Below are 24,988 nucleotides of genomic sequence, written 5' to 3' on the forward strand. Positions count from 1 at the left end.
TATGGTCCAGTGTGTCTTATAGCCCGAAAAACACAGTATACCTCCGTGTCTAGGGACATTTGTGTTGTTGTGACAGGCCACTTGGGGCAGCCCTGGCACCTCGGACCGCCCTGGAGCCCCGGTGGAACCTCCTCTCTGCCGCGGCAGCACGGCCCCCACAAGCCAGGCCCCTGAGACAAAGCCAGTGCAGGGTTTGAGCAAGGGAGTGGGCGGGAGATCATCTGGCCTCAGCGTGTCTCTGAGCTTCACCTCTTCCTGAGCACAAGCAAGGGCTTCCAGACTCAGGGCCACTTTCTGGTCCCGAGGACTGGCCCTGTCACCCCCAGCTGGCAGGCTGGCCATGAACTCTGATCTACTGAATGAATACTTTTCACTAAATCATCAATGCCACCCACTCCTGGATTCTTCAGAAATCTGCTTAGTAACAGTCTACAATGAAATGAGTCTTTAGTTAGACAGTACTAACTTATATCCATATTGGCAAAGAGGGGTAAAGGCAGCAATAAGGACCCGGCCTGAGTCAGAAACCCTCTTGCAATAGTTGAGGCCAAGGATTCAGCCATGGATAGAGGTAGAGGGGAAAAGGGAAGGACATGAGAGGAGGACACCAGAAAACAGGGAGGGAAAAATGGGAGTCAGAAAGGCATGGGAAGAGAGAAAAAGCAGATAGGAGTCTAAGAGCTCGAAATGCTACTCACTGCTTCTCACCCCTTTTACTACAGCCACAAATTCCAGTAGAGGGTCTGCGGCCCCAACCACGGTCCTGTAGTCCTTTTACATTTCCGAATTAACACAACTTTCCAAGCAATCACCTCGGAAAGTGGCAGAAACTCTCACCCATGCTAGGGTCAAGCTGCCTGAGGCCAACAATGGGGAGGGCTGACGGCCAAGCAGCCTGGCTCCCATCAGCAGGGTCCCTAAAAGGGACCCCCTATGCACAGGTCACCCCTCTGATCTTCAGGGAGAAGGGTGGTACCTGAGGACCCAATGGTAAGCATCAGGCTGTGCAGGGAGCAGCCTTTGTCCTCACCGATGTCCTGCCCTGCCAGACTTGGGACTTGAATTCAATCCCAGTCAGCTGAGCTGGTCTATGGCCACTATTCCTTGTGGCATTCGAGAGCCAATTTTGTACCTGGTTCTAGCTCCTGACCTGGCCTAGTCCTGACCAGGCATGAGAGGGCCCAGCAGAGACCAGCAGGTTTCCCCTTGATCTGAAGGTGGAGGAGCACTGCGCTGCCACCTCCCTCTAAAGACCTGCCAGAGCCAGGATGTGCCTGGAAACCACAGACCAGCATATTAGAGTCAAGAGCTCCGGTTCACACTGGCTGAGGCCTTCCTGTGCAATCTCAGGCAAGTTGCATAAGCTATTGGAGCTTCAACTTCCCTGTCTGTAAAGTAGGAATAACCATCCCACCCATATCCCTGGGTTGTCTCAAGGATAAAATAGAATAACATAGGTAAAGTGCCCAACACGGAGTTAGTGCTCATGACTATTTCTCCCATACATCCATACACACAAAGGGGCAGGCTTTGCAGTACACGTGGCCCTCAGCAGGTTGCTGGTCAAGTGGGAAATGCAGAGGAGGAGGAGCCAGTCCTGACATGTTCACTGAAGAGCTCCCGTCTATGCCCTGTGCTTGCTCTCAATGCTGGGAGCTCATAGATCTTGTCTCCAGGATTCTGCGAGCCTGAGCAGCAAGGCACTTGGAGTGACCACGTTTGGTTCTTACTCCGCCGAGCCTGTCAGAGAGGGCAGAGAGACCTACAGGAGCAGGGGCCAAGCAATGGACCTCAACGCTGGCTGCGCGGTGGAATCATCTGCAGCACCTGAAAGTACAGACCAGGAGGCCCCGCCCCAGGGTGCTGACTGTTGTGGTCTGGATGGGACCTGGGATTCTTTCTCTCCTGAGGCTCCTCTGGTGCCTTTAAGGTGCAGGCAGGTTGAGAGCCCCAAGGACAGGGGCGGGGAGGAGAGGTGGAGGCTCGCATTTAAAGTGCTCATCAGCCCTGGCTGGCGTAGCTCAGTGGATTGAGCACAGGCTGCGAACCAAAGGGTGGCCGGTTTGATTCCCAGTCAGGGCATGTGCCTGGGTTGTGGGCCAGGTGCCCAGTGGGGGCCACATGAGAGGCAACCACACATTGATGTTTCTCTCCCTCCCTTCCCCTCTCTAAAAATATATAAATAAAAATATTAAGTGCTCATCGGCTTTCCAAGAAGACACTGGACCAGGAAGGGGGCTGGGAACCAAAGCCTGGGTTCTTGGAAATTACTTCACGTCCCTGGGTCACCATTCCTGCATCTGTGAGATGAAGAAAATAACCTGTCCTACCCCCTTTACAGGGTCATTTGTGAGGGTCACTGGGGCGGTGGGAGTAGCAGCCCTGCCATACAGTACCACATACTCAGCCCCCTCCCCCCCTAAGCAAAATGCAAATGCAAGGACAGTACAAACCTCTGCACGTAGAGGAGTCTCTGTTTCCTCCCAGTGCCTCCTTGGGCAGAAAGAAAAGGCTGAGCAAACTGGTCTGGGACAAGGCTCCGGCCCTGAGAGGCCAGAAAACAAACAGCCAGCATCACGACTCCACACAGAGGCCATCCTGGGCACTGCAAGTATTTCGGGGCAGGCCTTGCCCCCTCGGCCTGGAAAGCCCTTCCTCCCACCTGTGGAGAGGAGGAGTGAACTAAGCGGTGTCAGTCCTGTCGACTAAGAAGCTGTGTTTAGAACAGGTGCAGTGGAGAATGACTCAGGGGGACAGTGCCACCCCTCGAGCGTGTGCAGCACGACGAGGTAGCGCAGCGTGCGCTTAGCTGGGGGTAACGCACCCTCTGAGAGCATGCACAGCGGAGCGACGTAATCAGCACGTGCTTATTTATCTAGGGGGCATAAGACAACACGTGTTAATCAAAGGCTGGTGCGGCACTGGTCATACAAGAATATGAAAGCGAAGGCCTTGGAAAAGACAGCTGAGACAGCTGAGAGGGAGAGAATGGAAGCTGCTGCCCGATCGACCCTGCTCTAGCTGACTCTGCCTGGAAAGATCCTGACCACCTGCCTTCTGGACCAGGACTGTGATCTGGACTTTTGGGACTCGAGTTTGTTACCTCCCAATTCTCTTGTGTAATGTTATTGCTGGTTGTTTCTGAGTGAGTATTAGTGTTATTAGGTTACTATAGATTTGGATTGAATCTTTATTAATAAAAGCAGAGAGAATAGCATAGTCATCTGTGTTGACTCAACTGTTAGTCCTTGGTGCCGGCGATACCTGTAGGGCTGGTGGCCATATAGGTGGCCCAATGCATTCATTCCCTAATCCCCAGGTCAGATGACCCAAGTGGGAGGGGCGGGGGGATCGAGGGCTGACTTATAGGAAAAACTATATTGTGAACCATTTGCTTGCAACACCACCACAGAGGAAAAAAGAGAGTGCAAGGAAGGTTCTGGAAGATGCCTGGCTGGGAAGATGATGCTACAGACTCACAGTGATAGTTGGGCCTCTGTCTTCACCTCAGGAGGAGAACGGGCCCCAGGGAAGGGAGCACCTGGGCAGATAGGTGTTCCAGAGTCAGGGTGTCGGCAGGCAAGCCATCTTCTCCTGCTGCTAACGAGGAGACTGCAGCAGGCGTCCCCATCTTTCACTTAGTGTGTCTATTTCTGCACAGACATTTCCTGAGAGCTCACCACGTGCCAGGCACTGTGTAATCCAGGAAGACCCCAAGCCTCGTCCTCAGTATCTACAAGTGCAGGCCAACTACACTGTTCCAGACAAAACGTTTATGTGTCTAGTACATCCTGGATGCGGCAGGGGACGGTCCCCTGAAGAGACTCAGGGGTGTGCTCCTGGGGTAAGAGTATCGATCTTTAGCTTACCCACTTGTATGTTTGGGATTTTGTCAGAGAAGGTGCTTCTGTTTCTGTCTTTTTTTAAATGCAGGACAGTGAAAAATGCCTCTTCTGGTGAATTAAATTCTATCTTAATATATAAACACGGCTCTGTTGGCCATAAAATCAGCACACTCTTCCCAAACAGTTTCAGCCCATCCCACCTCTTCTCCTCTTATGACTCCCACACTGCTTATGACTTTATCTACAGCCCCGACCACACCTCCGAGCTCTGGGCCATCATATTTAGCTGCCTACTAGTCATCACCACTTGGGGCTTTGCTCAAACTCCCGCTAACTTCACCTTCTCTTCCACCTCTGTTCCTACTGCCAGATTCCTCCTGAAGCCCAGTGCATGATGCCACAAGCCAGCCAGCCAGCCTCATCGGGGCGTGTCTCTTCCCTCAGCTTCGTCCCTGCATCCCACCCAGCCATCCTCACTGCTCTTCAAACTGCCCCTCCCTGCCCATCCCCAGAGGCACTGCAACACTGCCTCTCAAATAAGTTTCCTGCCTCTGTTCTTTAGCCTTATCTCAGGCCATTGATTTTCCATACTGCGGGCAGAACAAATTTTCTAAAACATGAAACTGACAGCACACTTCCCACTGCCCCAAAGACAGAGCCCAAGCCCCTTGGAGTAGCAGAGGAGGCCTTCTGTGAGCCGGGGCTGCCTGCTCCTCACAGGCAGGGCGCTCTCATCTTCCCCAGCACGGCAGGCTCTTGGGTCTTTGTACAAACTGTCCTCAATGCAAGATGGACTTCCTTCCCTTGGTCCTCTGGCTAAATCCTGTATTCCCTTAACACTCAGCTCAAGGTCACTTCTCTGGGATACCTTTCCTGACTCTCAGGCTGGGTTAAGTGTCCCCCCTGGAACCCCCCAGGTGCCCTGTGTAAACCCCCATCCCAGTACTCGTCACTACTTAGTAACTGTCCATTTACTTGCCTGTGTCTCCCATGACACACAGCAGTTAGAATGAGTGAAATAGCTCAGCGTGTCATAACACAGGTGAATCTCAAAAATATTTTGGGTGAGAAAAGCAAATTGTAAATTAATTCATTCATCTACCATTAATATTTGTCAAATGACAGGGCCCATGCAGTATAATACAATGCATGTAAAACCTGTCAATGCTAAATGACAGCAGAGACCGAATATGGCTCTCTGCATCTGCTAGAAAAATAAGAACACATGGGAGGGACATACATCAGCCGCAGAATACTTGCCGCCTGGGGGAGAAGAGAAGGTAGATGAAAGCGTGGCTTAAATTGTGTCCATAATGCTATATTTATTTTGATTTTTAAAAGAGATCTAAGGAGAAACTGGCAAAATATTATCCATTAAATTTTGGGGGGTGGGTATATGAGCATCTTTTATATTATTTCCTGTGTATTTGAAATATTTCATTAGTATATTTTTAAAACTTTTAATGAGGAACCAGACTCACAAATGCCCTCAGTAATGTCCCTGGGGGCCCAGGCAGGCTTCTGCGGCCACTACCCAACCGATCCACGTGGGCCCGGCGGCCACACTGAGACAGGCAGAAACACAAACTGAAAATGTAAATATTTTTATCCTCATTTTTACTGATGAGGAAACTGAGGCTCAGAACATCTATCCTTGCTCAAGACCACACGGAATCCTAGATTTCGGTCCATGTCTTCATGCACAATTCCCACTATTTCACCTAAAAATGAGAACAAGTTAAACAGGGCATGGTGAAAATAATCCCAGAAACAGAAGCAGAGCCGCATGCACACGCATTTCTAAACCAGTGAGTACGTACATTTGGGGGAAGAAGAGGGTTCAGAAAGGTGTGAAACTAGACATGTAACCACACAAGCAATTTAGGAATAGACCATGAAGCTTATTGGGTTTGGATTTTGTCTTATACGCAACAGAAAGCTACTGGAGATGTTTAAGCTGGGGAGAGACATAAGCCAAGTACTATTTTAGGAGAGGTAATCTGGCTTCAGTGTATAGGAGGGGTTGGTTGCCCACAGGAGATAGTGGAACCGACCGAAAGGAAGATCCCGGAAGGACAAATTTATATGGCGATATCATCTAAGTGGCCCACATAAAAAACGCATCTGCTGATCTAAGATGAGAGCTGCAGGGTTGAAAAAAATAGGAGGGTTTAACTAGGCAGAGAAATAAAAGTTAACCCCACGCCTTCCAGGCTTGGCAAAATGCAATGGACATTCAGAAGACAAGCTAATTATTTGCTTATTGTTTTTTTTTTTTTGGAGGGGGCAACAGTGAGAGGAGAAGGCAAACAACGGGAGGAGGCAGAAATTACGGACTTCAGCTTTTCTCGTCTTTAATTCAAGGTGATGCTCAGACATCCAATAGGAGCTGGTGATGTGGGCGCTCATTACAAAAGCTGGAGCAGCAGAGTGCTGACAGGTCCCCTCCGAGGAAGGGGTGACTGAGCCTGTGCTCCCCCTGCCCACAGGAGGAAGCCAAGACAGTGTGGTGTGCTAGAAGAGATAGGAAGAGACTGTTCAAATCAGCGTAGGTGATTGCTGTAAAATGAATGTTTGAGTCCCCCTAAAATTCATACATTGAAACCTAATGCCCAATGTGATGGCATTATGAGGGGGGCTTTTGGGAGGTGGATTAGGTCATGAAGGCAGAGCCTTCTTGAATGGGATTAGTGCCTTAGAAATGAGGCCCCAGGGAGACTCCTCACCCTTCTGCTGTGGGAGGACACAACGAGAAGACGCCCGCCCGTCTGAACTAAGAAAGGGGCCCTCACTAGACACCAAATCTGCCAGTGCCTTGATCTTGTACTTCCAGCCTTCAGAACTGTGAGAAATAAATGGCTGCCATTTATAAGCCACCCAGCCTGTGGCATTTTGTATAGCAGCCCAAATGGACTGTGACAACCGTCAACAGAGCAAAAGGGGCCGGGAATAAGAAGTGAAGGAAGGTTCTAGATTTGGAGATCACGAGGTCAGTGGGACCCCAGGGAGAGCAATGTCAGCAGGGAGCAGAGTCAGGCATGCTCGACCCATTCCTTATACAGCCCCTAAGCAGTGGCCTTGGCCTTCTTGCAGCCTATCACAAACCGCCCGCCTTGGCAAGCAGAGCCAGCTCCTACCTGCTGAGCTCAGCGTGAGGTGAACCTGCGCCTGCCCCTGTCGCCCATGGTCCGGGAGCCTCCCGGCTGAGGCTGAGTGCTGAGGCAGAGCAGAGGGTGCGACGTGGGCTCTGGAGTGGAGAGTGCTACGGAATCATGCCAGGCCTCAACCTCTTTAGATAACCAAAAAGTTAAGCTCAGAAAGGCATAATTTCATTCTAAAATGTATAGAATTAAAACATGCCACATGTCACCTTATTTTCTAAAATATATTTTCTCTACATTTGCTTGACTTCTATGGCAATAAAATAATTTTGGCATGACACTCAGCTTACCTAAATGAAAATATAATCTTATGAAAATGGCATTTTAGGAGGTTTAAGCCAAATAAATGCTAGAAAATGCCTTGTTTCAATTAAGCTGTCATGCTATTTAGCATTTTACAGAAATGGGGTGCCATGTCTCCACAGAGCCATGCACAGTGATGCTTATTTGGGAAAAGACAGGAAAGGAGGTGGGAAAGGAACAGGAGCCCACTGCCTATGTGCAGGCTAAGGAGTCAGGAGGCGAGGAAATGGAATTGATGAGTAGGACCCACTGTTACGGGGACTTAGGAGATGAAATGAGAGATGTGGCATAGTGACTTGAGTGGAAGGAAGGAGGTGCCAGGTGAAATACATAAAACTAATGAAAGTCTGCACCCTGTCTCTGTGACCCTGAGCCCCTCTCCCCTACCTCCATCCTGCTCCCAGAATTGTGGCAGCCAGGCAAGCCCCTGGCAGGAGGTTGGAGAATTCTCTGGAGAACATGAACTGCATCAGAGGAAAGACCTGCATAAACTGACATCGGGAAACTCTCACCGAAACAGCCCAGCTTGCCACCGGGCCACCACACAGTGACGTCCTTCTGCCACAACTGCAGCCCACTCTGACTGAGCACAGAGCTTCCGGTCAGCTTTTTGGTGCCACCTTTACAGTGAAGGAATGACACAGACTAGCAGACCTTCGAAGACAGTTTGCAGGAAGTAACACAGAAAACAAAAGAAGATAACAGAAGCAAAGAAACCTGGGATAAAATAGACAACATAAAGAGCAGAAGAAATTTCAAAAGAAAATAAAACCCTGATAATTTATAGCCTGGACAAGTCAAAAGAGGATATGATATCCATGAAGCAAAAACAGGATGTGATTTTGAAATGAATACTTGGAGAACAAGAGTTCTTGGAAATTAAGGAGAGCCAAAAAAAAATCCACTAAAAAAGTTGGAAATAAAGTTGAGGAAGTCTCCCATAATGTAGGGTGGGGGAAAAAAAAAGAGATAAACTATAGGAGAGAGAAGATTAGAAAAATAATAATAACAGGAAGTTCAGACCAGGAGCTAGCTCCAACATCCAACTAGTCAGAATTCAAGAAAATAATTAAAAAATTGAAACCACAAAAAACAAAGTAGAAGAAATTGTCAAAGAAATAATTGAAAATTTGAGATTAAAGCCCCCAGGCCAGTGAATAAAAGTTTTCATTGTGCCCTGGCTGGTGTGGCTCAGTGGATTGAGTGCTGGCCTGTGAACCAAAGAGTCAGTGGTTTGATTCCCAGTCAGAACACATGCCTGGGTTGCGGGCCAGGTCCCCAGTAGGGGACACTTGAGAGGCAACCACACATTGAAGTTTCTCTCCCTTTCCATCTCTAAAAAAAAATAATAAAATCTTTAAAAAAAAAGTTTTCATTGCGAAATTTTAGAACTTCAAGGGTAAAGGGAAATTCCTAAGCATGGTGAGGTGAAGAAAGAGGTTACCTATCAACAGCAGAAATCAGAACAGGCTTGAAACTGCTGGATGCCACCGAAAGGCAGAGCAACAATCACTTCAACATTCTAAGGGAAAATTAGTTTCAGCTTAGACTTTTATCTCCCACCAGTTACATGTGAAAATGGAAAAGTGACTTTTTCTGTGATAACCAGAAGGGGATGATTTGGTGCCCAGACAATTGGGACCAAGACCTGGGAGCAGCAAAGACAGGTACCAGCGCTGCAGCTGTGATCCCGCCCGAGAGCGTGCCTCCGGGAGAAGGATGGTGAGAAGGTGTCTCTAAGAGAAGACATAGCATAAGGAGCAGTGGGGAGAAAATCCCTGTAAGTATTTGAAAGCTCAGTAGAGAATTTCTTTAAAATGGTGACACAAACCTAGAAAATAAAGCAGACCAAAAAATGACTGTAGTAATTGAATAGTGGCCCCAAAAGATCTGTCCACATCCCAGCAGTGAGAACCTGTGAATGGGACCTCATTTGGAAAAAAAGTGTTTGCAGATGTAACTGAGTTAAGGATGTTGAGATGAAATTATCCTGGATTGTCCAAGTTGAACCTATTTTCAGTGACAAGTTGTCCTTGTAAGATACACACGGGGAGGAGAAGGCCATGTGAAGGCAGAGGAGTGATGAGGCCACAGACCAAAAAATGTCTGGGGCCACCAGATGCTGGAAGTGGCTAGGACTGCTTCCACCTGAAACTGTAGGGAGCTCGACTGGCCAACACCTTGACTGCAGAATTCCAGCCTCTAGAACTGTGAGTGAATAAATTTCTGTTGTTTTAAGCCACCCAGTTTATGATTATTTGTTAAGGCAACCCTAGGAAACTAATACATGGAGTAAGCTTAACTCCAGGAAAAGTTGAAAGATGTACAAAATGAAAACAATCAGAACACTCAGTTTGGCTCAAAATGAACATATATATAATTTTAATTGCCTATAAAAATTAGAAGAACAAATGACATAGGAAAATTTTTTCAACATATATAACAAACATTATCTAGCATTAATAAAAGCTAAGCCAATATTTGTTTTATATTGAATCAAGTCATTAAAAAGTAAGACAACCTGCCCTGGTGGGTGTGGCTCAGTGGACTGCATGCCAGCCTGTGAACTGAAAGGTCGCTGTTTTTTTCCCGTCAGGGCACATGCCCAGGTTGTGGGTCAGGTCCCCAGCTGGGGGCAGGCAAGAGGCAACTGACTGATGATTCACTAATACATCAATGTTTCTTTCCCTCTCTTTCTCCCTCCCTTACCCTCCCTCTAAAAAAAATAAAATAAAAAATATTTTTAAAAAGTAAGACAATCTAAACAGAAAAATTATAGATTATAGACAGGTAGCAATAAAAATATAAATAAAATTATCCTAATTAATGATGACCTTCTTATGCCACACAAAAGAATAAATTCAAAATGGATTAAAGGAGTTCTGGCCATGATGGAGGCGTAGATAGAAACCCTTGGCTTCCTCGCACAACCAAAGGGAGGACAACAACCAATCTAAAATCAATAAACAACCAGAAGTGCCAGAAAATCAAACTGCATGTAACTCTAACAACCACGTAATTAAAGAAACAGTCAAACAGAACAACCAGACCAGATAAGGCCGTGGATGGAGAGAAACCATGGTGAGGCAGTGGACCAGGTGGGCAGGGCTGACTTAAGGGGAAACTGAGACTCAGAGGCGGCTGTGGACTATGGCGGTCACTGCAGTGAGAGAAACTCCCAGTCTCACACACGAGTTCATTGAAAAGTGTGCTAGAGAAGAGCAGATGAGTTGCACTGTTTCCTCTCTGGCCCCTCCCCCACAGGCAGCAGGGCAGTGCAACAAAGAGGGATGCCCTGGTGAATACCTAAGGCCCCGCCCACATACAACTTAACAGGGGCCCTGAAAAAAGAAATAGGGTCAAAATGAAAGAAGAGAGCAAAACCTCAGAAAGAGAGTTAAGCGATGAAGAGATAGCCAACCTATCTGATGGAAAACTTAAAGCCCTGGTAATCAAAATGCTCACAGATCTGATTGAGCTTGGTTGAAAAATTAAAGAAAAATGAAAGATACCCAAAATGAAATAAAGCAAAATATTCAGGGAACTGACAGTGACAGGAAGGACACCAGGATTCAAAGCAACAATTTGGAACAAAAAGGAAGAAATAAACATCCACCTGGAGCAAAATAAAGAAACAAGAATTAAAAAAAATGAAGAGAGACTTAGGAACCTCTGGGACAACCTGAAACATTTCAATATCCAAATTATAGGGGTGCCTGAAGGAGAATAACAACAGCAAGAAGTTGAAAACTTATTTGAACAAATAATGAAGAAAAACTTCCCCAATCTGGTGAAGGAAATAGACTTCCAGGAAGTCCAGGAAGCCCAGAAAGTCCCAAAGAAGTTGGAGCCAAAGAGGAACACACGAAGGCCCATCATCATTAAGTTACCCAAGATGAAAGACAAAGAGAGAATCCTAAAAGCAGTTAAGAGGGAAGGAAAGAGTTACCTACAAAGGAGTTCCCATAAGGCTGTCAGCTGATTTCTCAAAAGAAACTTTGCAGGCAAGAAGGGGCTGGAAAGAAGTATTTGAAGTCACAAAAAGTAAGGACCTACAACCAAGATTACTCTATCCAGCAAAGCTATCACTTAGAATGGAAGGGCAGATAAAGTGCTTTCCAAATAAGGTCAAGTTAAAGGAGTTCCTATTACCAAGCCCTTATTATATGAAATGTTAAAGGGACTTATCTAAGAAAAGGAAGATTAAAAATATGAACAGTAAAATGACAACAAACTCATAGTTATTAACAACAGAACCTAAAAAAATAAAAGAAAGAAAAACAATGAAAACAAAGACTAAGCAAACAACTAGAACAGGAACAGAATCAGAATTACGGACATCACATGGAGGGTTTTCACTGGGGAAGGGGAGGGGACTAATAAGGGGGAAAAGGTACAGGGAAGAAGAAGTATAATTGGTAGGCATAAAATAGACGGGGAGAGATAAAAATGGTATAGGAAACAGAGAACTCAAAGAACTTGTATGTACAACCCATGGACATGAACTAAGGGGAGGGATGCTGGAGGGTCGGAGTGTGGAGGGAGGAGGGGGGATAAAGGGGAAATATTGGGAAAACTGTAATAGCATAATCAATAAAATATACTTTAAAAAATGAATTAGAGACTTAAACATTAGACCCAAAACCATAAAAATCCTAGAAGAAAACAGGCAGGAAAATCTTGGACATTACTTATAGCAATATTTTTCTGATATATCTCCCAGGCAAGGGAAACAAAAGAAAAAATAAACGAATGGGACTACATCAAACTAAAGAGTCTGGCACAGCAAAAGAAACCATCAGCAAAATAAAAAGACAACCCACTGAATGGAAGCATATATTTGCCAATATAACTGATAAGGGGTTAATATCCAAAATTTATAAAGAAGTTATAAAACTCAACACCAATAAAACCAAAAATGCCAATTAAAAAAATGGGCAAAGGACCCAAATAGGCACTTCTCCAGGAAGGACATACAGATGGCCAATAGACATATGGAAAGACGCTCAACAGAGAAATGCATATTAAAACCACAATGAGGGTTTTAAAACCTCACGCCAGTCAGAATGCCCATCATCAACAAATCGACAAACTAGTGCCGGTGAGGCGAGGACGTGGAGAAAGGGGAACTTTTTTCACTGTTGGTGGGAATGCAGACTGGTGTAGCCGCTGTGGCAAGCAGTATGGAGACACCTCAAAAAATTAAAGATGGAACTGCCTTTTGACTCAGCGATTTCATTCCTGAGAATTAATCCAAAGAAACCCGAAACACTAATTCAAAAGAATATAAGCATCCCCTTGTTCATTGAAAAAAAATAAACGAACTACTAAGCCATGAAAAGACATGGAGAAATCTCGAATGCATATTGCTTAGTGAAAGAAAACAGCCTGAGAAGGTTGCATATTATATGATTCCAACTCTAGGACATTCTGGAAAAGGCAAAACTATAGAAACAGTAAAAAAAAAACAGTGGTTGCCAGGAGTTCAAGGTTGGGGCAGGGTGGAGCACCGGGTACTTTGTAAGGCATTAAAACTGTTCCATATTTGTCAAAACCCATAAAACTCTACAACTCAAGGGGTGAATCCTAATCTAAATTATGAACTTTAATTAATAATACTGTGTCACTGTCGGCTCATCAGCTGTAACAAATGTACTACACCAGTGCAAGGCGCTAACAGTGCGGAAAACTGTGGCAGGGAGGGAGGGAGGGAGGGAGGGAGGGAGGCTGGGGGGCCTCTGTACTATCTGCTCAATTTTCTGTAAATATGAAACTGCACCAAAAACCGAAGTCTATTAATTTTTCTTTAAAGCAGCACTAGTCAGTGGAAGGAAAAGTGGAAATCAAATAATATAGCCGCCCATAATCTCAGCAGAAGGACAATTGCCATGAACATGCAGACACAGTTCCTTCTAGTCTTTCTTCTAGCCTTTTTCAAATGTCTATGTATATGTCACTTTTTACAAGAGTTGAAGTTATTCTGCTAAATTCATTCTAAGGGTTTATGATCTAGTTCAAGTTTGAGTTTTTAACCACAGAGAGAGTAGCTCCATATAAAACATTGGTGATACCAAAAACAGATTATTAGAGGGGCTAGTTGCTATGGGAAGGATTGAAAATAAATTTCTTTTCACACTACACCCTGCTAATGTAATGACCAGAAGGAAGAAGAAATATTTGGAGTAACTTAGAAGAGCAGCCAAGAAAAGTTCTAATCAAGAAGGAAAATACATCGGCCCTGTGAGGTTTCAAAGAGGCCAGAGCATCTCCCTGCAATTTCACTAATTATGCCCACCCAGCAACCATATAGATGGAGGGGGAGCACCCAGGAATCAGGGAGACAAGTAGACTAGTAGACCCTCTCTCTCCTTCACTGACAGTTTGATGACCAGACAGGCAGCAGGTCTCCCTCAGGGTGTGGCTTGTCTGTCTCTACGGGGCAGTGTGAGGCCAGGGAAAATAAACCACCCTTTCCCTCCCATGAAGATGCTCCAAATATTTAGCAAGCTGCAAGGCCCAGGCTTCAAGGGACCTGTTTGGACACTGTATTGGACCTTAGCATCGGAGTGGGTCCTGGGGCCCCTTCTGCACACGCAGGGTCATGGGGCAGTCTGGAAGGTCTGGGGTTGGAGGGAGCCAGGATGCCAGAGTCACAGGCAGGCGACACAGGGAGCTCAGGGACTATTTTCTAAAGAAGAGTTTTAATGTATGAAGAAGTGATAAGGCCAGATCAGTGTGTCGTACCAACTAAAGTCTGACCATCATTTGACCAACATTTTTATGAAATATGAGCCTCAACAGAAGTCATGTCAGGGGCAGCCTTGAGGGGGCAAAGAAGAGCTGCTACCATAAAAAGACAGCCAGTAGTATGAAAGCAGGCCCCGCCCACCACTCAGAGAACAGCTCAGTTTAGAGTCCCATAGGTCTAGTTGCATTCCCAGCTCTGCCATGTATTACCGTGAATTATATAATCTCAGAGCTCCAGTTTCGTCATCTGTAAAATGGGTATAACTGTTCCCTGGTGAAGTTATGGTAGGGACTACATGACGTCAGCCATACGAGGTGCTAACAAGATGCCCAACATATCACCGCTTGGTCACATGCAGCTGCCATCACCACCACCATGAGAGGCAACTGTGCTGTGGATCAGTTTTTTCTCCTTCTTTTCCTCTTCCTTTTTCCTCTTTTTTTTTTAAAAAAAAAAAACACAGCTGGTGATCTCATCTCCCTTGTCTCTATTCCAATGTAGATGCCTGGTCACTACTGCCACGTAAAGACAGAGTCCCTGACGTGTGAATTATCAGGCAGTTAACTTTTTTCTACAGCATCTTAGGAATAGCTCTGTATTCTAGAGAGAAAGACTTCTGATGCTTAACTAACTCAAATCAGAAAGCTACCAACTTATGGCCAGTCTGGTCGCAGCCTTCCCACTCAAAGCCTGAAGCTGAGATGAGAGCTGCCCAGCACCCTGAAGGCTGAGGAGACCCAGGCCTGAGCGGCAGCCCGTTGTCTGCCAGTGCATGACGCCGATTCCCAGCACTACAGACTGTACCTGGCTGTACCTTTCTTTCTTTAAACTTAGTTAATAGATTCACACTTTTACTATGAAAAAAATTTTTAATAAACAAAATTATAATCAAACCTATATGTGTCTCCATCCCCGTAAAATGACAATTATTAACATTTGTTATATTTACATCAAATCCTTTTAAATAATGTTTTAAGTATGACAGATAAAATTAAAGTCTATTTTCTTTGCCCAGACCTATTTCTTGCCCACACACCTAATCACCATTATGAATTCGATGTTTACCCATCCAGTTCAATTTTATTGTCTTACTAAATTGTCTGGGTTTTCATAATAGAGAGAAAAGAGAAAGAAACATGGGAAATGTGCTAAGTGAAAACACCTGTGTGAGGAGGGGCTTTTGTGCCTCTGTCGCTGCACCCAGGCACCCACTCACGGGCCGGGATCATCACACACCCATAGGTAGAGCACACGGCGGGTGGTCTTGCAGACTCCTATCTATAGAGGGCAGTGCAGACCCTGGAAGGCCATCTGCTGAACTCCCAAGGCTTACCTGGGTCCAGGTGTGTGAAAGAGCCCACCACAAGGTCCAGTGTGGACACGGCCAGCAGGAGCAGCAGCAGCAGCTGCAGGCGGATGATCCATTTGACACCTGCTAGGTTAATCCCCAGCAGGGCCAGAAGCACCACAACTGAAATTCCTCGCACGGCCCAGATACTCCTGAGGCTCAGCAAATCTGAGATGGATTCAGCGAAGCCGGTGATATACATGGCACCTGCAACACACTGACAGGCAGTTCTTGGTAGGAAGAGTCAGCCAGAGAGACCAGCACCAGGAGCCCACTGGCAGAGTGCCGGGGCAGGCGCTGAGGACCCTGCTCACCCTTGTCAGCAGGGGCCCTTGGGACAGCAAAGGGTTAAAAGAGCCCTTCCGCAGGGAACCCTGCCTCAGGCCCCACTTCTTCTCATCCACCTCTCTACCTTCATGCAGAGGGCAGAATGAATACCCACCCCCAAGCCTGGAGCCAGCTGATTGGCAGTGGTAACTAAAGTGAAGAGATTATGGCAAGAAGAAGACGGGGTTCTGGGCCAAAGAGACATTTGGACTTCTCTTTGAGTTATTCAAGAACTAAACAGAACACAAATGTTCAGGGGGTTCCGTCTCAGAGCCTTGAAAGGGCACTGAAGCAAACCTAGTATTCTCCATTTCTTTGTAGGTCACTATTATTTAAAAAATTATCTAAAACTTGGAAATAGGGGGAAAAAGCGGGCAGTATATCCTTTCAATGTTATATGGAACAAAGGCTACCCAAGGACTATCTAGGTGAATGTGTTTAGTTCTACTCAGTTTACTATCGATTAGAGATATTAAATGTCCCAGAATTAGTGGTTACATGTTAACTTGCAGATTTTTTTCCCAGCAGAGATGCAAATAACTTCTGTCCAGTGGAACAGATAATCCAAAAGATTCGGATTTTCTGTCCTACAAGTCATTAATCAGTTTTGTGTCTAACCCAGCAAACTTACCCTTACATTTATTTATGAAATGGCCTAAATTTTAATGTATGGACTTGCTCCATATTCACCCAGGATCCATACCTAGCATCTCAACTGCTCTTTAACATCTTAGTGAGTCCTCCATTAATTAAATGAGTTGAATAAAATCTTTAGTACATTTTATTTTATATTTGCCTGAGTCATGATTTTACTTTTAAAAAAATATTTGAAATATGATTTTAAATAAATATTTGAAAATAACATCAGCCAGCCTTATTTCCCATAATTCCTCAGCCTCCTTTTCTCATCAGGTCCACCTCATCACCATCCCCCCTGGCCAGTGGGCCAGTCTCCTCACTGGACACTGGACCTCTGCTCTGGCTGTTCTCAAAGGGGGGAAATTCTACTCGGGCCTCCATCAGGTTCCTCCTCTCCCACGAAGCCTTTCCTTATCCCTGTTGTCTGAATAGATATTATGCTTACTACCAGGGCCATGCAATCAACTCTCTGGTTCCATAGTCCATTATTTCATGTATATACATTTTTCTCCCCTGCCACCACCAAGAAAGCAAACATCTTAAAAAACAAGAATGTTTGTGTTGTTTGCACCTCTTAAAATACCTTGCATTTGCTAAGTAAGTTGCAAACACTCAGTAAATACTTTGTAATATGTTCACTGTATGCAAACTACTCTGGGAAGCAGGCACCATTAAGTTCCAGCCTTTTATGTAAAGACCAGAAGAGTCATACAATTTCTGTATTTGAGGGGTGCTCACAAGGAAGGCCCCAATCTTCACTGAGATTGGTTCATGTTACAACCAGACATAACATCATTGGCAGTGCTCCCCAAGTTTATATTAGGCATTTCCTTCTATATTTAGGTAAAAGGGGAACCCAATAAGTGTGGGGAAAATACAATCATCTCTGAGATGGAGATAGAGGTGAGAGGAGAGGAGAGGAAAGAGGATGAGATGAGATGAAACGAAAGATCGATGTTTTCCTGCATTCATCTCAAACTCAGACTTACTCTTGACTAAATATCAAGGTGTGATGGGGATAGTGATGATATTTCATCAGTATTTGGGCAGGTCACAGAATTCCTCACAGTCAGATGTATCGGGGTTTAAATAACAGATGATAACAATGTGGTAATGACGATCGTTTGTATTGGCATCTACTTCCCAGGCATCTGATGTCTCCGACACGTAGAGGACGCCGGAACTTCAACATGGCCATCGTGTCTGGAGCTTCCAAACTGACTGTTTCTTTTTCCAGCTGGAGAACAGAATTTGCTCACATGAAGCGGGCCAAGCAGTAAACTCTGCGTTTTGTTTCCAGGAACTCCAGCACAGCCCCTCTCTCGGGTTTGTACCAGAAATCAGTTTTGGGCCCAAAGATGCCAGTAAAGAAAAAAAGAAAAGGCTTTTGAGGATGTGTGGGAGAGCATGGTGGTTAGGAGCTTAGACTGTGAAGCCAGACTACCTACAGCCGAATCCTGGGGCTTAATAAAAGGAAATATGAAATGAATGAAACAGAAGAAAAATAATAACAGAAAGAACACAGTGAACAAAAGCTGCTCTTTTAAAAGATCAGTAAAAGCCCTGGTTGTTGTGACTCAGTGGATTGACTGCCAACCTGCAAGCCAAAGGGTCGCCGGTTCAGTTCCTGGTTGTGGCACATACCTGGGTTGTGGGCCAGGTCCCCAGTGGGGGCCATGTGAGAGGCAACCACACATTGATGTTTCTCTCCCTCTCTTTCTCCCTTCCTTCCCCTCTCTCTAAAAGTAAATAAGATTTTTTTAAAAGGTCAATAAAATACATAAACACCTGGCAGCCTGATTAAGAGAAAACACAAAAATAGACTATTAAGAATGAGGAATAAAACTACTCTTACAGAACACAGGAAAAGAGTGAAGAGAATATGAACGTGTCATAATGTTATGATACATTCACATTATGTAATACTAAGTAGTTAAAAAGCACAGGTTTAGCAGTTTGGTGCTGGTGCGCTATGGGTGGGAATGCAGACTGGGGCAGCCATCTTGGAAAACAGTATGGAACTTAAATAACTAAAAATGGAACTGCCTTTTTTTTGATCCGGAAATTCCCCTACTGGGAATATACCCTAAGAATCCCGAATCATCAGTTCAAAAGAACATGTGCACCCCAATGTTCTAAGCGGTACAATTTACAATAGCCAAGTGCTGGAAACAGGTTAAGTACCCATCAGAAAATGAGTGGATCAAAAAACTGTGGTACATTTACATAATACTACACAGCAGAAAGAAAGAAGCAACTTTTACTTTTTGCAACAGCATGGATGGAACTGGAGAGCATTAAGCTAAGGGAAATAAGCCAGCTGGTGAAAGACAAATACTACGTGATCTCACCTATAAGAGGAATCTAAGGAACAAAATAAACTAACGAGCAAAATAGAACCACAGACATGGAAACATGGAACAGAATGACAGTGACCAGAAGGGAGGTGGGAGGGGGTAATGAGAGAAGAAGGGGGAGGGACTAGACAAAGAACATGCATGAGTGACCCATGGACACGGACAACAGTGTGGGGACTGACTGTGGGAGTGGGGGGTGGGGTGCGTGGAGGAGGGCAAAGGGAGAAAAATTGGGACAACTGTAATAGAATAAAAATTAAAAAATGATTTTTAGCCCTGGCTGGTGTGGCTCAGTGGACTGAGCATGGGCTGCAAACCAAAGGATCGCTGGTTCGATTCCCAGTCAGGGCACATGCCTCGGTTGCGGGCCAGGTCCCCAGTTGGGGGTGTGTGAGAGGCAACCACACATTGATGTTTCTCTCCCTCTCTTTCTCCTTTTCTTCCCCTCTCTCTAAAAATAAATAAATAAAATATTTAAAACAAAAACAAAAAAATGATTTTTTAAAAAGCATGGGTTTAAATTGACCCTGTGGGATGTCTATGACTTACTGTTAAGTAAGAAATTCAGCCATGGGACAGAGCATGAAACTCAACCCCGTTTCCATAAAAACAAGCATCACTTCAAAAATCCCTAAGTATGTGTAGCTGAGCATAGGGAAGGTGCCATAAGAGGACCCGAGAGTGAGAAAAACTAACTTTTTCTTTATCTCCAATGTGTTAACTGGTTACAAGGAATATCGTTTTCAATTTTAAAATAATTTTACAAAGGCAAAATAAAAACAAACATATTAAGAGTACAATTCTGTGTATGCAACGACTACACTAGGCACGTGTAGCGCAGTGCATCTGTGTGGAGAAAAGCAGCCCAGGACCCAGGCTCCCCACACCCAGCTCACCACCAGCAAACACAGGACTGGGCTGAGCTCTGGCCTCCCCCTGCGAGGCGGGTGGGCAGCGACTGCCGGCCTTCCCCAGAGCAGTCCAGCCGCCCCAGAGGTGGTCTACCTTCCAACCGTGAATACTCCTCTGCATTGGCAAATGGGCCTGTTGGTTTGTTTAATGGATAAACATTGCCACAGTTTACTATATATTAAAAGCATTTTTATTTCCTCTTAAAGTTTATAATCACAGACATTCCTTTTCCTTTTTCATTCTCCACAGAGAAACTTCTAGCCCTCTAGCATAGGAATCGGGGCAGGGGGAAGTGGTGGCCACCCACCACTTTAAAGAGAGACGGTGACCTATTTTCAGGGTGTAAAATCTCCCTTCCAAGGTATTTCTTTTAGAAAAACTGTACTCTTACAACCATAGACATTTTTCTTTTCATCTTTGAGTGCCTACCTAGAAGACCAGGGTTGCCCTTCTGCACACCTCCCCTTCTGACACAAAATCCTTGGTTTAAGGTTTGAGTTGGTTGACTCTAAGTCCTGCATAGGTGTTAACACTCCTAACAAAAACCCCAAGTCCATATAAGGCTTATAAAAGTCCTCCAGTCCTCCGCTGCTTTTGCACAGAGTCCAGCACAGAGCGTGGAAGCCATTAATAAGTGCTTTAGACATAACAGTACGGGCTGAAACTGGGTATTTTGGTGTCCAGGGTAAGCAGCTCCAAAGAAGCCCTCAGGTCCACAAAGGTGATTGGGGCAAGGAGTAAGGAGGGGCTTTTGCTCACCATCTCTTCCACTGGCCACAGTCTGGCCCTATGCAGCAGGCCTGACACCAATGCCTCAGAGAGATGAGGGGCAAGGTCTGGGAGGATGCAGGGTAATGCAAAGTTTTTGAAGTCTTAAAAATCATTATTTGAAATATTTATATCTTCTAAATTTTAACATTCCAGGGGCAAGGGTTGGCAAACTTCACCCCACTGGCCAAATCCTGCTCACTTCCTGTTTAGGAATAAAGTTTTCTTGGAACACAGCTATGCCCATTTCTTCATATTGTCTATGGCAGCATTTGCACTACAATAGCGGATTGAGCAGTTGAGACAGAGACATATGAGTTACAAAAACTAAAATATGTACTAGCTGGCCTATGTTCTAGGGCAAACAGGCTATCTGCTCTAGCAATCATTAAAAATAAATGATTCCATGAGCAAGCATGCCCTGACATGGGCATGAGGGGTTAATAAGAATTATTATTTCTTCTTCCAAGCTCTGGAAGAAGAAAGGTCTCAAATCAATGACCTAATCTTCTACCTTAAGGAACTAGAAAAAGAAGAGCAAACTAAACCAAGAGCAAGTAGAAAGAAGAAAATAATAAAGATTGAAGCAGAAATAAGTGAAATAGAGACCAGAAAAACAGAGAAAATAATCAAAACCCAAAATTGTTTCTTTGCAGACAAACCTTTAATTGACTGACCAAGTAAAAATCTCATATTTTAATAATATGAGAGAAGATTCATATTGTTAAAATCAGGTATGGCCCTGTCTGGTGTGGCTCAGTGGATTGAGTGCTGGCCTGTTAACCAAAGAGTCGCGGTTCAATTCCCAGTCAGGGCACATCCCTGGGGGCTGTTCGAGAGGCAACCACACATTGATGTTTCTCTCCCTCTCTTTCTTCCTCCCGTCCTCTCTGTCTAAAAATAAATAAATAAAATCTTAAATAATAATAATAAAAATGAGGTATGAAAGGGGGGACATTACTACCAGTCTTAGAAAAACAAAAGAACTATAAGGGAATCTATGAATGTGCAAGCCAATAAATTAAATAAACTAGATGAAATGGACAAATTCCTAGAAAGACACAAACTACCAATACTGACTCAGGAAGTAATAGAAAATCAGGATATACCTACATAAGTAAAGAGACTGAATTAGTAATCAGAAACTTCCTACAAAGAAAAGCCCAGGACCAGATGGTTTTAACACTTATTCTACCAAATGTTTAAAGAATAAACAATAATCCTTCACAAACTCTTCTAAAACATAGAAGAGGAAATGCCTCCCAGTTCATTCCATGAAGCCAGCATTGTCCTGATACCAAAACTAAATAAAAATACAAGAAAATTACAGATTAATATACTTCATGAACATATATACATATACATATGCAAAATTCCTCAACAAAATATAGGCAAACTGAATCCCACAGCATATAAAAAGGATTATGCAGAAACCACCCCAATCAGAGAGCTCCAGCTCAGGGCCACGGCAGATGAAGCGGAGGCATAAGAAGACACCAGCCAGAAGGGCAAAGGTGTTTCTGACCCAGGCCCAAAGGAAAAGAGAACAGAGAAAGCAGGAGGTGGATATGATGGCTACTCTGGCAGCAGCTGCCAGTGATCAGAAAACATCTCTGTGAACATCTTTTCTTCCACGTCAGCCCACATACAGGAGACTCAACATCCTAGCCCCTTCTCTGTGTGGCTGGTTTTTCCCCCAGCTCAGCACTGGTCCTGGCCTGTGTTATGTGCTTCAAGAGACAAGCTTGTTGTCTACTCATGATGTGAGAGAAGTGAGGACTGCCATTTGCCCATCTTATAGCCTGCTTGGCTATAAAATAGCAGATAAGTAAAAAATTAATATCTATATCTCCAGGGTAATAAAATAAACTATTTATTACTCACCTCCCAAACTACTATGCTTAAAGATCTTTCTCCAAGCTTCCAGTCGAGATGGCAGAGTAGGTAAATGCCTTCTCCCTGACCACATCGAATTTGCAACTAAACTACAGAACCACCTGAAATCTATCTGAACATAAGTCCTATAACTAAGGGTATAAAGAAGGAGCCATGTAGAGACTGGTAGAAGGGGTGAAAACACAGAATTACCTAGTGACAGTTAAGAATCGGACTGTCCTGGCCAGTGTGGTTCTGTTGATTGGAGCGTAGTCCTATAAACCAAAAGGTTGTGGGTTCGATTCCTGATCAGGGCAAGTGCCTAGGTTGCAGGTTCAGTCCCTGGTGCATACAAGAGGCAACTGATCAATGTTCCTCTCACACTGATATCTTTCTCCTCTCTCTCCCTCCCTCCCTTCCCCTCTCTCTGAAATCAGTAGGCATGTCCTCAGGTTAGGATTTTAAAAAAGAAGAGAAAAACAGTCTGTTCTCCACATCTGCCGTTGTCTTTTAAAAAAAATCAGGATATCTCAACTGTGGAGCTCCCTTCTTAGGAGCCAAGGGTCCCAGCCCCACACCATGCCACCCAGCCCAGGGTTCCAGTGCCAGGAACAGAAGTCCCAAACTTCTGTCTGTTAAAAGCAGCAGGGATTATAGCTGAATAAGACAGAGGGTTCCTGGAGTCCCAGGCATTCATTTTAAAAGGTGCACACAGACTTACTTGGACTCACTTGCTACGAGCCCCATCTCTGGGGCAGTAACTAGAAAGGTGCCAGGGACATACAGGGAGGAAGTGAATTGTCTGGTTTCAGGGTGAGGGCTGGAGGGGCAGCTTTGAAGCTATTGTTCCCTTGCTGAGCCCTTCCCCTGCAAGCACAGTTGGGCACCATATCTGAGTCTCCATTGACCTGGCTAACACTGCTCACCCACCCTACTGATTCCCTGTAACCCTGCCCCACTGACTTTCAGGTCCACTCAAGCATTTCTGTGGCTTTTCCATATAAGTGGCCTGTCTTGGTTCATGTTGCCGACTTTCCTGAGATCTCTCAAAGGTTCTCAAACCCCAAAAGCATCTGGCTTCTGCATACCCAGCACCTCTTGCTAAGAGGCCCCAAGCCTGGCACCAGTGGCTGCCAGTCTTGGATTGCAGCTTAGCCTCTCCCAGGCACCTCCAAGCCCAGCACAAGCTGTAACCATCTGCAGGTCAGTTTGGAGTTCATTTCAGGTAGCCCCAGGCAGAGGAAAGGCAGCGGCTGAACTTGGCCTACACCAGATCCCCTCCCAAAAAGCCCCAGACCCAACACACCTGATGGACAGCTTCAGACCATCCCAGAGCATCACCCAACCAGAAGGAGATGAGAGAAAAAGCAACTGAAAACCTATTTGGAGAAATAGTGACAGAAAACTTCCCTAACCTGGTGAAGGAAATAGACATACAAGTCCAGGAAACAGAAAGAATCCAAAAGAAAGATGAACCCAAAGAGACGCACACCTAGACACATCATAATGAAAATGCAAAAGATTAAAGACAAAGAGAGAATCTTAAAACCAGTGAGAGAAAAGCATTTAGTTCCCTACAAGGGCACTCCCATAAGACTGTCAGCAGATTTCTTTTCTTTTCTTTTCTTTTAATGTTTATGCTATTACAGTTGTCCTATTTTTCCCCCCTTTCATTCCCCTCCACTCAGCCCGCACCCCACTTCTACAGTCAATCCCCACACTGTTGTCCATGTCCATGGGTCCATCATGGATGTTCTTTGACTAAACCCTTCACCTTCTTTCAATTAGTTCCCTCTCTTCCCCCCTTTCCTTTCCCCTTTTATAGTTGTCAGTCAATTCCATGATTCCATGCCTCTGGTTTTATTTTGCTCATTAGTTTATTTTGTTCATTAGATTCCTCTTATGAGTGAAAAGTAAATATTTGTCTTTCACTGACTGGCATATTTCACTTAGCATAATATTCTCAAGTTCCATCCATGCTGTCACAAAAGGCAGGAATTCCTTTTCTTTTTTATTGCTGTGTAGTATTCCATTGTGTAAATGTACCATAGTTTGTTTTTTTACGTATATTGTATTGATCATGCTATTACAGTTTTCCCAATTTTTCCCCTTTATAATCCCTCTGCCCTGCACCCCCCAACCTTCCAGCATTCCCCCCCTTAGTTCATGTCCACGGGTTGTACAGGTAAGGTCTTTGACTTCTCTGTTTCCTACACCACTCTTAACCTCTCCTTGTCTATGTTATGCCTACTAATTATGCTTCTCATTCCCTGTACTCCCCATTCTTCCCCTCCCCTTCCCCACTGAAAATCCTCCATGTGATGTCCATTTCTCTGATTCTGTTCCTGTTCTAGTTGTTTGCTTAGTTGTTTTTGTTTTTTAGGTTCAGTTGTTGACACTTGTGAGTTTGTTGTCATTTTACTGTTCATAGTTTTGATCTTCTTCTATTTCTTAGATAAGTCCCTTTAACATTTCACATAATAAGGGCTTGGTAATAAGGAACTCCTTTAACTTGACCTCATCTGGGAAGCACTTTATCTGCCCTTCCATTTTAAACAAAAGCTTTGCTGGATAGAGTAATCTTGGGTGTAGGTCCTTACTTTTCGTGACTTCAAATACTTCTTTCCAGCCCCTTCTTGTGTGCAAGGTTTCTTTTCAGAAATCAGCTGACAGCCTTATGGGAACTCCTTGGTAGGTAACTCTTT

At 44.7% G+C, this 24,988-nt stretch overlaps 1 protein-coding gene across 6 annotated transcripts in view; it reads right to left on the minus strand.

The window, feature by feature from the left end:
* The window catches only part of SLC12A8 (solute carrier family 12 member 8), a 159,700-nt gene that overhangs the window by 96,857 nt on the left and 37,855 nt on the right, over positions 1-24,988 (minus strand). For all 6 annotated transcript variants that reach the window (XM_024577885.4, XM_024577886.2, XM_024577887.2 and 3 more), the window contains one exon: positions 15,391-15,622. In XM_024577885.4, the coding sequence (XP_024433653.2) occupies positions 15,391-15,622 (232 nt within the window). The remainder of the gene's footprint in view (positions 1-15,390; positions 15,623-24,988) is intronic.

The sequence above is a fragment of the Desmodus rotundus genome, chromosome 2 (assembly GCF_022682495.2).
Source record: "Desmodus rotundus isolate HL8 chromosome 2, HLdesRot8A.1, whole genome shotgun sequence".
Classification (NCBI taxonomy): domain Eukaryota; kingdom Metazoa; phylum Chordata; class Mammalia; order Chiroptera; family Phyllostomidae; genus Desmodus; species Desmodus rotundus.